This window comes from Carassius auratus, chromosome 49, assembly GCF_003368295.1.
Source record: "Carassius auratus strain Wakin chromosome 49, ASM336829v1, whole genome shotgun sequence".
Classification (NCBI taxonomy): Eukaryota; Metazoa; Chordata; class Actinopteri; order Cypriniformes; family Cyprinidae; genus Carassius; species Carassius auratus.
In genome coordinates this window covers 15,107,324-15,121,283 of record NC_039291.1, presented here as the reverse complement: position 1 = coordinate 15,121,283, position 13,960 = coordinate 15,107,324, and the positions used below count along the sequence as shown (strand labels likewise).

Genomic DNA, 13,960 nt, shown 5'->3' with positions numbered 1-13,960 from the left:
GCTATTTTTGGACCAAAATGTATTTTCAATGCTTCAAAATATTCTAGCTGACCCTCTGATGTCACATGGACTACTTTGATGATGTTTTTCTTACCTTTCTGGACATGGACAGTAGACCGTACACACAGCTTCAATGGAGGGACTGAGAGCTCTCGGACTACATCTAAAATATCTTAAACTGTGTTCAGAAGATGAACAGAGATCTCACGGGTTTGGAACGACATGAGGGTGAGTCATTAATGACATCATTTTGATTATTGGATGAACCAACCCTTTAAACTCATCTTAAAAGGTGATATTTCTCAATTCCATTTAGTTTAACTTGATGTACTAAATTAACTAAAACTAAAAATTTAAAATTAATAAACACTATATAGACACACACACACACACACACATATATATATATATATATAAAACAAAAACTACTAAAAAATTACTAAAACTTTCAAATGAACACAAAAGCAGAAAATGTAAAAATAAAAGTCTAATTCAAAATATAAAAAAATCCTATAATAGTATCTCAATGATAGAAAAATATCAATAAAACTGAAATTTAAATGGCATCTATATTGTTTATTATTTGAAGACCAATTTATACTGTGACACATTAAAAATGTGTCTAAGATATTATTTAGATTATATGTAGCTTGATTGTTTTTACTCTCTGTTACTTGTTTATTTGTCTTATCTATTATTTGGTTTATTTGTAATTTATTCAGTTTTAGTTGTTTCTTTGAATTTAAGAATTCTTTATTTTTAACCAATTTTAAATTTTATCTTTTTATTTATTTATCAAGTTTAATTCAAGTTTATTTGTATAGCACTTTTTACGATATAAATCATTGCAAAGCAACTTTTCTACAATATTTAGTAGTAGCTCATCAGCGGTGACTGTCAGTTTACATGCATATGGCAGACATTTTCAGAAAAAATTATACAAGACGTAGTCAAACAGAGGATGAATACTATTAACAGCAATTATTATTATTATTTATATATATATATATATATATATATATATATATATATATATATATATATATATATATATATATTTTTTTTTTTTTTTTTTTTTTTTTTTTTTTTACATTTGGCTTTCTAAAAATGTCCAGAAATGTGAAAACCTAGCACACTGTTCAAGCCGCTAGAGCATCTCAGATCAGCGGACAGCTGCATCCTCCTCATCCACATGTTCTGTGTCTCTGTCAGGTGTCTCTGTTTAACTATGTGTTCCTGGTGAGCTGGGCCTTCGCTCTGCCCTTCAGTCAGTTCAGACCTCTGGCGTCCAGCGTCTGCACCGTCTGGACCTGCGTCATCATCGTCTGTAAGATGCTGTACCAGCTGACCTCCATCAACCCGTCCTCGTACTCCAGGAACTGCAGTATGGTGAGTCCTCACACACTCAGACGGGACGCACACACACACACACACACACACACACACGCTCTGGTCTCAGTCTGTTCTTCTCTCCTCCAGCCGGAGAACTACACAGATGCTCAGCGCTCAGACATGGCCAGATCTCTGCTCTACAGCGGCCCGGTGGATCCGGCGAACTGGATCGGCCTCAGGAAGTTCTCTCCGCTGCTGGAGAATCTGAGGGTACCAACATGTGCTCAGCGTCTAAACACAGTGACCGGCCAATTAATATATTCTGCATGATGTTGCTTTTATTATTATTCAAAATATAATTTATCCCTAGGAAAGTGGGATTATTAAGACTTTTTTATTATTATTATTTTTATGCTAATTCAGTAAAACTACACACAAAAATGTAAATAAGATAATTTTTGTGGATTGTAATAATTCCACGTGATGCCACCAGGATCATTATAGTTGTCTAAAACTAATATTTGAATTTGAAACTAAAATAAAAACCATTAAAACAACATATTTTTAACTGACATAAAATAAACGTTACTGATATCATTTTGTTAGTTGTTATATATATATATATATATATATATATATATATATATATATATATATACACAGCTAATTTAACTTGTTTAACTTTAGTATTTAGTTTAATTTGATTTACTAAGATAGCTAAAACCGAAATACAATTTTTTTTATAAACAATATAGACATATTTTTTTAAAAAAAGCTACTAAAATAATTTTTAAACATAATAACATTTTAAAATTAAAATTAAAACAGAAAATATTAGTTTTTATTTTATTTTTCCAGGTTTTGGTTTTAATTTTTTAGTACATCAAGGCAAAAGTACATTGCTTTGCAGCTAGCTAAAATTAAAAGGTTGTTATATTTTATTTTATTTGTTATTATAATTGTTGTTATTATTTTGGATTTAAGTTTTAAATTTAACTGTAATAACTGTAAAAGTGGTTTGGTTGGAAAATTATTTCTGTGTGAGCTGTGCTTCATACATCTCCAAACTGTCGAAAATAGATCATTTACCTTTTTTGGCTACAAAATTTCACCAGAATTTAGCTAAAGGTGTCAAAGTATGATTCTCTAAATAACATTTAATCAAGATTTTATCCATCAGCTCCTAATAAAGTTACCAGACACTAGCAACTTACAATTTGACGATTTATACTTGCATTTGTCTCTTGTCTTGTTAATTTCAGACCCTGCATACACCTCATAATTTGTCCCTTTCCCTTTATTTATTAATTTATTTTCGGCACACAGAATAACCTACTGATGCTGGCCCTCTTGGCGTTTGAAGTGACCATATACCGTCACCAGGATTTCTACCGGATGAAAAACAACCTCACTCCTCCGGTCACAAGAACCATCTTTCACAACATCACACGTCAACATCTGGACGACGGCATCCTCAACTGCGCCAAATATTTCATCAACTACTTCTTTTACAAATTTGGTCTTGAGGTAATAGCAGCTTTATGTCTGTTAATGTATGCATAGACTTCCATTCACAAGTCTGAGCTTCGTTAATGATATTTTTATTAAAGAAGTCTCTTCTGCTCACCAAGGCTGCATTTATTTGATTAAAACAGTAGTAAAAATTATTAAATATTATTACAATGTAAAACAGCTGTTTTCTATTTGAATCTCTGTTAAAGTCTAATTTATTTATGTGATGTGCAGCTGTATTTTCAGCATCATTACACCAGTCTTCAGTGTCACATGATATTCAGAAATAATTCTAGTATGCTGATTTGAAGCATTGGCAAAACATCTCCATGTTACATATGTAACAATGGTTCCCCGGGGGAACAAGATGCTTCGTCAAGAAACACTTTGGGAACTCTTATGCGTGACCGCGTTCTGAAGTACGTGAAAACAGCCCAATGGAGCAGTGGGACGTGAGCAACCAGGAAGTATAAAAGTGCATCCGGCAAATGCGCAAGTTAGCTTCGATAAAGTAGCGCCTGCAGGGAGCATGGCACAGAGACGCAGCGTCTTGTTCCCTCGGGGAACCATGGTTACATATGTAACCTGGAGCCGTTCCCCTTCAGGAAACCGAGCTGCATCAAGAAACGCTTTGGGACAGAGAATATCCACTGCGCCATATGAGCAAGTTCCTGCCTGTGTATGTATTTCTTGAGCACATCTACTTGGCTTGGCTACTCTCTCCAGAACGCGACAGTCCGGACAGAATGTCTGCCCCCTTGATTGAGATACCCAGGAATATACACTGCTCTTAGTGAGAGTAGCTTCCCCTTAGGTCTGGAAGGAAGTGTGTCAGATCTTGAAACACGGCTAGCATCTCCAGGCAGTTTATGTGGCACTTGAGATGATGGCCTTCCTACAAACCCTGGGCAGAGTTGCCACTCATGACCGCCCCCCAACCCGAGAGAGAGGCATCTGTCATTAGCATTACACAACGACAAGGAGCCCCTAACATCAGGCCTTGAGCTAGGAACCAACGTTTCTTCCACATGTCCAAGGCAGGTAAGCATCGCCAATTGATCCCTTGGTTCTGAGCCACCACTGCAAGTGTCTCATGTACAGCAGGCCAAAGAGTATCACGTTGGATGCCGCTGCAATCAGACCCAACAGCTTTTTAAACTAATTAACAGTGAGTGACTGGCCTTCTCTTACTCTCTTGACTGTTGTGAGGATTGACTCGATACGAGCAGGAGACAAGCGTGCCTGAATTGGGGTTGAATGCACCCCTAAATAAGTGGTTCTCTGTAGCGGAGAAAGCACACTTATCTTGATCTTTAGTCTTAACCCCAGGTCTCTCGTATGAGCGAGGATGACATCTCAATGCCGAGCCACCATCTGCTCCAATTGAGCTAGTATTAACCAACCGTTGGTATAATTGAGTATGCGGAGGAGCCAGAGCAGCATCCACACATTTCGTGAAAGTGTAGGGTGAGAGTGATAGGTCAAAGGGAAGAACTAGATATTGGTATGCTTCCCCCCGATTGCTTCCAGTGTTGAGAAAGGATGGAAACATGGAAATAAGCGTCTTTGAGATCTATTGTAACAACCCAGTCCTCAGACTGGATTTGAGATATTATTTGCCTGATAGTGAGCAACTTGAACTGAAGCCATTTGATAGTGCAGTTAAAAAGATGGAGATCTAAGATCGGACGCAAGCCTCCATCCTTCTTTGGAATGATGAAGTTATGACTGTAAGAGAGAGAGGCGGAAGAAGAACCCAAGTGAGAGCATCGCCCAATCCCCAATCTTTCTGTGGAGGGGTGTGGGCTTCAACACTCTGCTTTTGAGACTGGCAGTATGAGGAGCTTGATGGCTGGGGCTGCTCCTGCTCAGCAGCTCCATGGGCCTGGGAGCAACGAGGGAGGAAACGTTGGAATATCGCCGCTTGCTTCCTCGCCTCCTGAAACCTATCGACGACTGCGTAACTGCGCCACCGAAAAGGCCAGAGGGCGAGAGCGGGGATATCTAGGAGAAAGAATCTTTCCTCATCTTGCATAGAACGGCCGATAGCTCTGGCTGTTTCTTTGGTGGCCTGGAGAGACGAATCTGTGGCCCAACGCAGTTTGGCTACCACGCCAGATTCCTCCTCCCCCTTGTCATCCAGGTCCCTTAGCAAGTCAGCTTTGTATGCTTGCGACATCGCCATGGTGTGGAAACATTCGCCAGCCGGACCTGCTGCCGTATAAGCTTTCCCAACCAGACTCGATGTCAGTCTAATGATCCTGGAGGGAAGCTTCGGGGCCTTCAGGGAAAATGCTACAGATGGGGAGAGATAGCTCGCAAGCTTGCAAGCAAGATTGAGGAAAACGAAAGGCTCCGTCGTGAAGGCTGTGATATGGATCCTCAGGAAATGCTCATCCAATTTACTCTTTGGACGAGCATCCTGATTCTTAGCTGGCCAATCGATATTTAATTTGGCTACAGCACGAGTCACAATCTCCATGAGCTCCTCATAGGTGAGGGACTGTGGTGGCGAGTCCACAGTCTCCTCTGTCTCCTCACTCATAATATCCATCTCCTCAGAAGAGGATAAAGGGAGTGCTTGGCTCTCTCTCGCTGGGGAAGAAACCACAGCATGGGCTTCCGATCCTTGAGAGGGAACCATGGATCTAGTGGGTGAGGACTGAGAAAAGGACGAATCCATCTCAGATCCCTCCACTAATCCACATGACAACAGTCTATGGTGTGCCTCGGCAACAATGGGACCACTGCCATTGGGATGGCGAGCCTGGCTGCTCTCATCAAACACAGCCAGGCGAGAGTAGAGCACATGCAATGAGAGTAGTCAAGCTTGACGTCATTACAATCAGCCCCCTCGAGCTCCACTCCTAAGCAAACAACAATGATTTCTTTACTGATTTAGGCATGAATGAATGCTTGTGACTGACAGACAACAGTAAATAGGACTGACACATACACAGAGCGCTACTGAAGAGCAGAAGCTAACTTGCGCGTCTGCCGGATGTGCTTTTATACTTCCTGGTTGCTCACGTCACCCCACTCGTGACGTCCCGCTGCTCCATTGGGCTGTTTTACATGTCCTTCAGAACGTGGTCCCGCAGGGGCATCCCAAAGTGTTTCTCGATGCAGCTCGAGTTCCTGAGGAGGAATCAAGTTCTCTCTTTTGATTTTGGTTTTGTACAGACAATGATTTACTCTCTGTCTGTGAGGCGGTCTCTAATAGATTATCATCTGAAGCTCAGATTGCTAACACACTGTTGAGACAGATAAACCACAATAGAGTGTGAAGGTAATGGATGGATGATATTGAATTTTTATTTGTGTATAGTGATGGTATCAAATGCACCCATTATTGTCCAAATTTGAAACCCGTGGCTGAATGTTGCTCCTCCAGACCTGTTTTCTGTTAGCGGTGAATGTGATCGGCCAGCGGATGGATTTCTATGCCATGCTGCACGCGTTCGGTCTGATAGCGGTGATGTATCAGCGGAGGAGAAAAGCCATCTCCTGCGTCTGGTCCAAGTATTGCTGCTTCCTGGCCTGCATGTTAGCCTTCCAGTACCTGATGTGCATCGGCATCCCGCCTGCGGCCTGTACAGGTGAGTCACACAGGTGTCTGCTTAAAGAGACAGTTCACAAATGAATAAAAATGTGCTCATTCTCAGGTCATCCTAGATGAGTTTGTTTCTTCATCAGATTTGTAGAAATGTAGCACTGCATCAGTGTCTCATCAGTTGATGCTCTGCTGGTGCTGTCAGAATGAGAGTCCAAACAGCTGATAAAAACATCACAATAATCCACAGCACTCCAGTCCATCAGTGAACATCTGGAGAAGACACAAGATGAAACAAATCCAGCATTAAGACGTTTTAACTCCAGATGTTAACTGATGGACTTAATGTGATGTTTTTATCAGTGGTTTGGACTCTCATTCTGATGGCACCCAAACGGCTATTTCACTCTTAGTTGTCTTCAAGACGACCCTTGACTGTTTTTTCAGAATTTCATTAATATTTCTCCTCTGGTTCAGACTATCCGTGGAGACGGCCGTCTTCCAACATGGACTCAAACGTCATCAAGTGGCTTTACTTCCCCGACTTCCACACCAAACCCAACTCCCTCTTCCTCCTCTGTGAGTAATGTTGAATCTGTGTTAACGCTCTCTCATCACGTTGGCTGATCTTTTGTCTCTCTCTCTCTCTCTGCAGATGACTTCATGCTGCTGCTGTGTGCATCGATTCAGGGGCGTGTGTTTGAGGAGGAGAGCGTGACGGCCGTGCAGCTGCTGGCGGGTGATAATGTGGAGATCTGTCGAGATCTGGACGCCGCCAGCTTCAGCCAGCACAACCCTGTGCCCGACTTCATCCACTGCAGGTAAACATCTCACACAAACAGCAGAAGAACTACAAGAATCAATTTCCATATATATATATTTAGTATAAGTGATGCATCATAGTGAGAATTCTGGGCCAAAACTGAAAGGAAAATTCAAGATGCACTTGGTTGAAAACCAAAACCAAAAATGACGTTTTTTTTAACTTAAAGTAGTTTTCTTGTATATCTGTATTAATATTATTGCAAAAAAAACCACCTACTGTATCGGACGTAGAAACAACATGACAACAGTTTTGTGGACAAATGCGGAAGTAGCTTCGCGACAAACTTCAACTAGAAAGAGATGCCGATCTCGCTTGTGTATTACTTGACATGTGAGTTGTTTTGATTCGTATCTTTACAGAAAATGTATGCTATTAAAAGGATCACCAAGATTAGTATTATGGGGCATTCACGCCAAACGCAGGGGATCGCATCTCTAGACCCACACGAGGACGTGTCTGATCCATAGTCTGATCGCGTCTTTGCATTGACTTCGTATGTAATCTACTCGAGCAAATCGTTGAACTCGCGTTGAATCCATAATTTATGTTTCTGTCTGATTTGATGGCCCTCAGCGGTTGGATAGAAGACAACAAATCCCATATTTCCACACTCCTTCATAGCGTCATCAAACCAAGCGATTGTTATTGTTTTGATAGTGCTCCCTCTAGTGGCAGGTCCTACAAACTGTACCTTTAAATAACTATTTAATTTTATTTGTATCATTTTAATTGATATTAAAGTCTCGATTGAAAATGAGAAATCAGTGTTGTTAATCTAGCACGAGTGTCCACACAGCTGACTGTTTATCTGTTTATCCACATTGTGTCACGAAATGAACACTTATTAAGTCACTGTTTCTCTCTGATTTCCGGTCTCTAAAACGAATTTTCCAGTTGACAAAATTTCAGTGCATCACCCTTTAGCATATTTATATTTCATTCTTATATCCACCCATTCACGTCACCCTTTGTTCATTTGAAATACTTCTTTTAAAGGACCATATCAAAACAGAAACGGCATGAATGATATGTATTCCTTTAGTTCTCCTCTCAGCATCACATAGACCAGCGGTTATTTCACGACTCCCAGTTTCTGTTAATAAAAAATGTTTGAAACCAAGCCGCAGAATTACAGAATTATAAACATGGGAAAAAACATCTTAAAAAAGGGTTGATGCAGACTAACAATTCAAAGAAAAACTCTGATTGCTCACTCTGTCATCCAGTATAAGCCAGAAAACACTTCAGTCGTGATTAGATTGCTAATGTTTGTGGTCTCGGGATCAGCTGAGCTTCCTCTGCTTATTAAGGTAGAGAAAAACGAGATGATGAAAAGTGATTCTAGATCATTTATCTTTGAGCGAGTCATCCATCAGCTGTATAAAAACCACTGTGATTCTCCAGCTTCAGCCAGTCCAAACAATTAGAGACGATGATGGTGATGAAGGAATTTGGAGATTTTAATGACGCCTGTCTGCTGCTCTGATCATATTTTAGACTTCTGCAGTCAATTTTTCCACTTCTTTGTCCTTATACAGATTCCAGTAAATCTAAGTAACTGCTAATGTGTTACAGGTTCGTTCTGAGGAAACGCTGCCTTTAGACGCAGAACGATTTGGGATTGAAGGTTATAAGCAAAAATGGCTCATAACTGCCTTTCGTAGCAAATATCATCATACCACCGCATTCTTGAACTTTATGAAAAAGACAATATTTTCTTATTCTTATCTTTATATATACAGTATGTGAACAATAATAATGATCCATATATATCAAAAGTTTGGGATCAGTAAGATTTTTATGTTTTTTGGAAAGTCATCTCTTCTGCTTACCAAGGCTGCATTTATTTGATCAAAAATACAGTAAAATTGTGAATATAACTCCAGTGTAAATCCTCTGTTTTCTGTGTGAATCTGTGTTAAGTGTAATGTATTTCTGTGATGCTCCGCTGTATTTTCAGCATCATTCCTCCAGTCTTCAGTGTCACATGATCTTCAGAAATCAGAATAATATGATGATTTACTGCTCAAGAAACATTTCTGATTATTAGCAATGTCGAACACAGTTGTGCCGCTCAATATTTCTGTGGAAACTGTGATGCATTTTATTTTTCAGGATTCACAGATGAACAGAAAGTTCAGAAGAGCAGCATTTATTCCAAATTTTAAGATTTCGTCACATAATAAATGCCTTTAATTGCACTTTTCATCAATGCAATGCATCCTCGATCAACAAAAGTATACATTTAATTCATAAATACAAACTTTTTACCTTCTCTGTGTCCTGCAGGTCGTATCTGGATATGCTGAAGGTGATCATGTTCAGCTACATGTTCTGGTTCGTCCTCACCATCATCTTCATCACGGGCACCACACGCATCAGCATCTTCTGTATGGGATACCTGGTCGCCTGCTTCTACTTCTTGATCTTTGGGGGCGAGCTGTTACTGAAGCCAATCAAAAGCATCCTTCATTACTGGGACTTCCTCATAGCATACAACGTCTTCGTAATCACCATGAAAAACATTCTCTCGGTGAGTAGCTCATAAATCCACTTTAATCCATGATTCAATGCTAACTCAGTCATAGTTCACTGCATTCAAAGCTGTTGTACTAAATGAGCTTGAGCGATGTCTCGAACAGCCAGGGGCCGACATAAATCATAACTCTGTTTAAAGCGCTCTGCATTTTTGTGGGTCTGAATTCAGAGGGTGTGAAAGACGTGAATAATTACATGCAGCACATGCACACCTGTGAAAATATCTCACTTCTATGCTCTTCAGAGAGGTTGTGATTGTGTCTTTATTCTCTGGGCTCTCAGATCGCGGCGTGTGGATATATTAAAGCGCTGGTGGCCAATCACTGCTGGCTGATCCAGTTATTCAGTCTGGCCTGCACTATTCAAGGATATTCAAAGCGTAAGATATTTTCTTTTCCATGTTGAAAACTGTTCTATCTACAGAAAATGATGCACCACTCAGATTGAGAAAACCATTTGTGTAAAAATCCACTTATAAAATTGGAAAATAAATGACTGAAAAGCTTTAGAAGCATCAATAGGTAACTCATTTTAATGACCAAAATTGTAATATCCTAGTGTGCAGCAGAGCTTGATTAGATTGTGATGATTCTCTCGCAGCGGAGCAGAACGCAAATAAACAGTGTGAGCTGCCGAGTGACGAGGCCGGGATCATCTGGGACAGCATCTGCTTCGCCTTCCTGCTGCTGCAGAGGAGGGTCTTCATGAGCTACTACTTCCTGCACGTCGTAGCTGACATCCGTTCCTCTCAGCTCCTCGCCTCCAGGTACACACACATGCTCTGAGCTACTGCTGTTCGCTTTCAGTCGCTTCTCATGTTTGCCTGCGTGTAATCATCCAACCAGTGTTGCTTTAGTACCTTTGATTTACTATTATAGTTTTTAATTTTATTTTATTTTATTTTATTTTTTAGTTTTATTTTTTTTATTTTATTTTATTTTATTTTATTTTTTTATTTTATTTAATTTAATTCTATTTTATTTTATTGTATTTTTTTGTTTAATTTAATTTAATTTAAAAAAAAATATTTTATTTATTTTATTATTATTTTCAATTAAATTTTATTTTATTTTATTGTATTTTTTTATTTAATTTAATTAAAAATATATTTATTTTATCTTATTTATTTTATTATTGTTATTATTATTTTTTTAATTTAATCGTTTTTTATGTCTTTATATTTTTCTTAATTTATTTTTTTTGTTAAACAAAATTACAATAAGAAATGTAGTAGCTTTTTTTTTTTAACTTTAGATTTGGTTACATTTGTTTATTATGTTATTGCTTATTTCTAACTTAACTTCTAAGAAATATTTTAATTGTCACACAGTAAAATACACCATGACAGCTTTCTGAAACAAACGAAATGATAAATAAATATATGAAGATAAAAAAGCACTACAAAGAGTACATTTGACTCTGCTTCATCTGAAGCTGAAATGTAACACTTTGTATGATGAGAGCGCTCCAGACGTATTCAGACTGTGGTTTCTCTGTTTTGTGTCTCTGTTTCTCTTTGTCTGTCTGTCAGAGGAGCGGAGTTGTTTCAGGCGACCATTGTGAAGGTGGTTAAAGCCAGAATAGAAGAAGAGAAGAAGTCCATGGATCTGCTGAAGAGACAGTGAGTTTAGTGTGGGACTCACAATGCTTCATTGTTCACTGCCAACTGCTGCATTCCCTTTTCACGCAGTCCTCTGAAATCATGCGCTGATTGATGCATGAACACACACAAATGGAACAAATAGATTGCTGCTTGTTGCTTGACTGTCACAGTGTTTCCTATCATCTATCCAGCACTTTTAGCACCTGAGAGCCGCTGTTTAACCAGTGTTTTCCAGAAGAGCGGTAGAGTTGTAACAGTGTGTTAGTAGGTCACATCTGCAGGATATCTCAGGCTTGCCAAGACCGAGGCTGTTTCTGTGCCTCCTGCACACCCACACAAGCCCCGACATGAAGACTCTTGATCTTCAATTAGACTCTAATTGTGTTAAAGAGAACAGCTAAATTAGGGCAGCTCAAGCAGACAGGCTGAGGAATCAAAATAACAACTTCTCCGCTTTCCTCCGTCTGTTTCCCTCAGGATGGACCGCATCAAGAGCCGACAGCAGAAGTTTAAGAGAGGTAAAGAGAGGATGCTGTCTCTGGTGCAGGAGAGTGGCGAGAGTCACTCACTAGTCCAGGAGGAAGAGGACGATGATGAAGGTATATTTACACAACTTAAAAATAGCATGTTTTCCCACCTCAGGCCCAAAGTACCACAAACTTTCTTTTTCTTTTTTTTTTTTTAAAGAAATGTATACTTTTATTCAGCAAGGACACATTAAGTTGATCAAATGTGTCAGCAAAGACATTTATAATGTCATAAAAGATTTATATTTTATATTTATATCTGATTTCTGAAGATCATGTGACACTGAAGACTGGAGGAATGATGCTGAAAATACAGCGGAGCATCACAGAAATAAATTACACTTTAACACAGATTCACACAGAAAACAGCTGTTTGAAATGATAATAATATTTCAAATTTTTTACAGTATTTTTGATCAAATAAATGAAAAGTCGTCTTCCAAAACTTCTAACTTCTGAAATTTTTAATTCAGTATCCAGTTAATTATAATGTTAGTAAGTCACTGGGACACACATTTTTTATCCTGAGAATAATCCAGACATCAATAACTTAATTCACATAAATTAAGAATAAAAATTGAGTGTTGTCCTACACACGTTTGACTGTATTTTTGTCGAAACACACACTTTAGTCCAACATCAGTGTCAGTGAACTGAAGGTTCGTAAATTCCTCAAGTGCCTGCGTTTAACTGCGGTGTTAAATGCATTGCAATCAAACCTAAAACACATGAAACGCGCATACCAGAGCTCTGAGTTAATGTGCGCTCTTTGAAATGGTTTTCATGTTTTTAGGAGTGTTGTGTGAGCGTGTGATGGGTTCACAGAACAATTTCTCCACATTACAGGAGAGAACAGCAAGGAGAAGAAGAAAGACAGAAGGAAGCAGTGGTGGAAGCCTTGGGTTGACCATGCGTCCAGTTAGTGTCTCCTGCCCTTTATTTAATTTTCTGTATTAAAATCTATTTTTATTCATTTCGCAAGATCCCAACGTTGATCTGAATATTGTAGCACAAATTCACATCTGAAAGGGGAAAAGAAGATCTCTTTAATGTCTCCGCTTTCTCAAAATCTCAAATATTTCACATCAAAACATCATTTGTTTCTGTTTAACATTTCAATTAAATTAAATATGACTGTGAATTAACATATTACTCTGTGTATTAAGGATAATAATATCAAATAATAATATAAATAAAATACAAATATATATATATTTTATTAAAATAAATAGCGAACAAAATGTTTACAGAAATAAATATATATATATATATATATATATATATATATATATATATATATATATATATGTTAACTATGTTAATAGTTTTTAATGTCAAGAACTCTTTGTGGGTATGCATATTGTGTTGACCTCTATAGAAAAGTGCTGTGTGATTTGTTGTCTCTTTTAGTGGTCCGAAGTGGCAATTATTACTTATTCGAGACAGATAGTGAGGAAGAGGAGGAAGACGAGGACAAAAACGATCAGGAACCTCCCAAAAGATCAGCGTTCCAGGTAAATATTCTAGAAGCGTAAGTGCTCTTCTGCATGCGCACCCATTTTTAAGTCGTATAACTGTGCTGAAATGTGTCGTTCCCACACAAATCCATGTTTAACCTAAAAGGCTCTGTGTTACGAAAATGTTTCAGTGTTTTCTTCTTTTATTCCGTCAGCACTTAACAATGTTTCGTTATTTACCAGACCACTAACTGCTCGCTTCCTGCGTGGAAGAGCAGTAATAGCACTAGCGCAGACCCTGACTAACCCCATGCCTGCTCTGTCATTTCTTGTAGAGAGCTATCCGAAAATTTGCCTCTGCTTTGCTGGCTTTACCAAAGTCTGTCATTAAACTGCCCAAAACTGTTCTGCAGTATGTAATCAGGGCAGCCAAGGTACTTCACAATGCCTGATATATCTCCTCTCTTCCCGTATGCTGTAGTATGTGTCAGCTCTGTCCTCTATGAGCATCGATGGCTATGGTGCTCCACTGCATTTTCCTGCTCCTCCGTTGCACAATATACATGTATTTATGGCTCTAACTTGAGAGCTAATAGAGCCGAAATGGCTGAT

General features: G+C 38.7%; 1 protein-coding gene across 2 annotated transcripts in view; it reads left to right on the top strand.

Moving 5' to 3' along the window:
* Positions 1–13,960, top strand: part of LOC113066332 (piezo-type mechanosensitive ion channel component 2-like) — a 113,548-nt gene that overhangs the window by 76,171 nt on the left and 23,417 nt on the right. For both annotated transcript variants that reach the window (XM_026238234.1, XM_026238233.1), the window contains exons 20-32: positions 1,213–1,389; positions 1,480–1,602; positions 2,659–2,859; positions 6,239–6,443; positions 6,875–6,976; positions 7,053–7,218; positions 9,513–9,756; positions 10,044–10,140; positions 10,362–10,527; positions 11,293–11,382; positions 11,842–11,963; positions 12,738–12,809; positions 13,302–13,405. In XM_026238234.1, the coding sequence (XP_026094019.1) occupies positions 1,213–1,389; positions 1,480–1,602; positions 2,659–2,859; positions 6,239–6,443; positions 6,875–6,976; positions 7,053–7,218; positions 9,513–9,756; positions 10,044–10,140; positions 10,362–10,527; positions 11,293–11,382; positions 11,842–11,963; positions 12,738–12,809; positions 13,302–13,405 (1,869 nt within the window). The remainder of the gene's footprint in view (positions 1–1,212; positions 1,390–1,479; positions 1,603–2,658; positions 2,860–6,238; positions 6,444–6,874; positions 6,977–7,052; positions 7,219–9,512; positions 9,757–10,043; positions 10,141–10,361; positions 10,528–11,292; positions 11,383–11,841; positions 11,964–12,737; positions 12,810–13,301; positions 13,406–13,960) is intronic.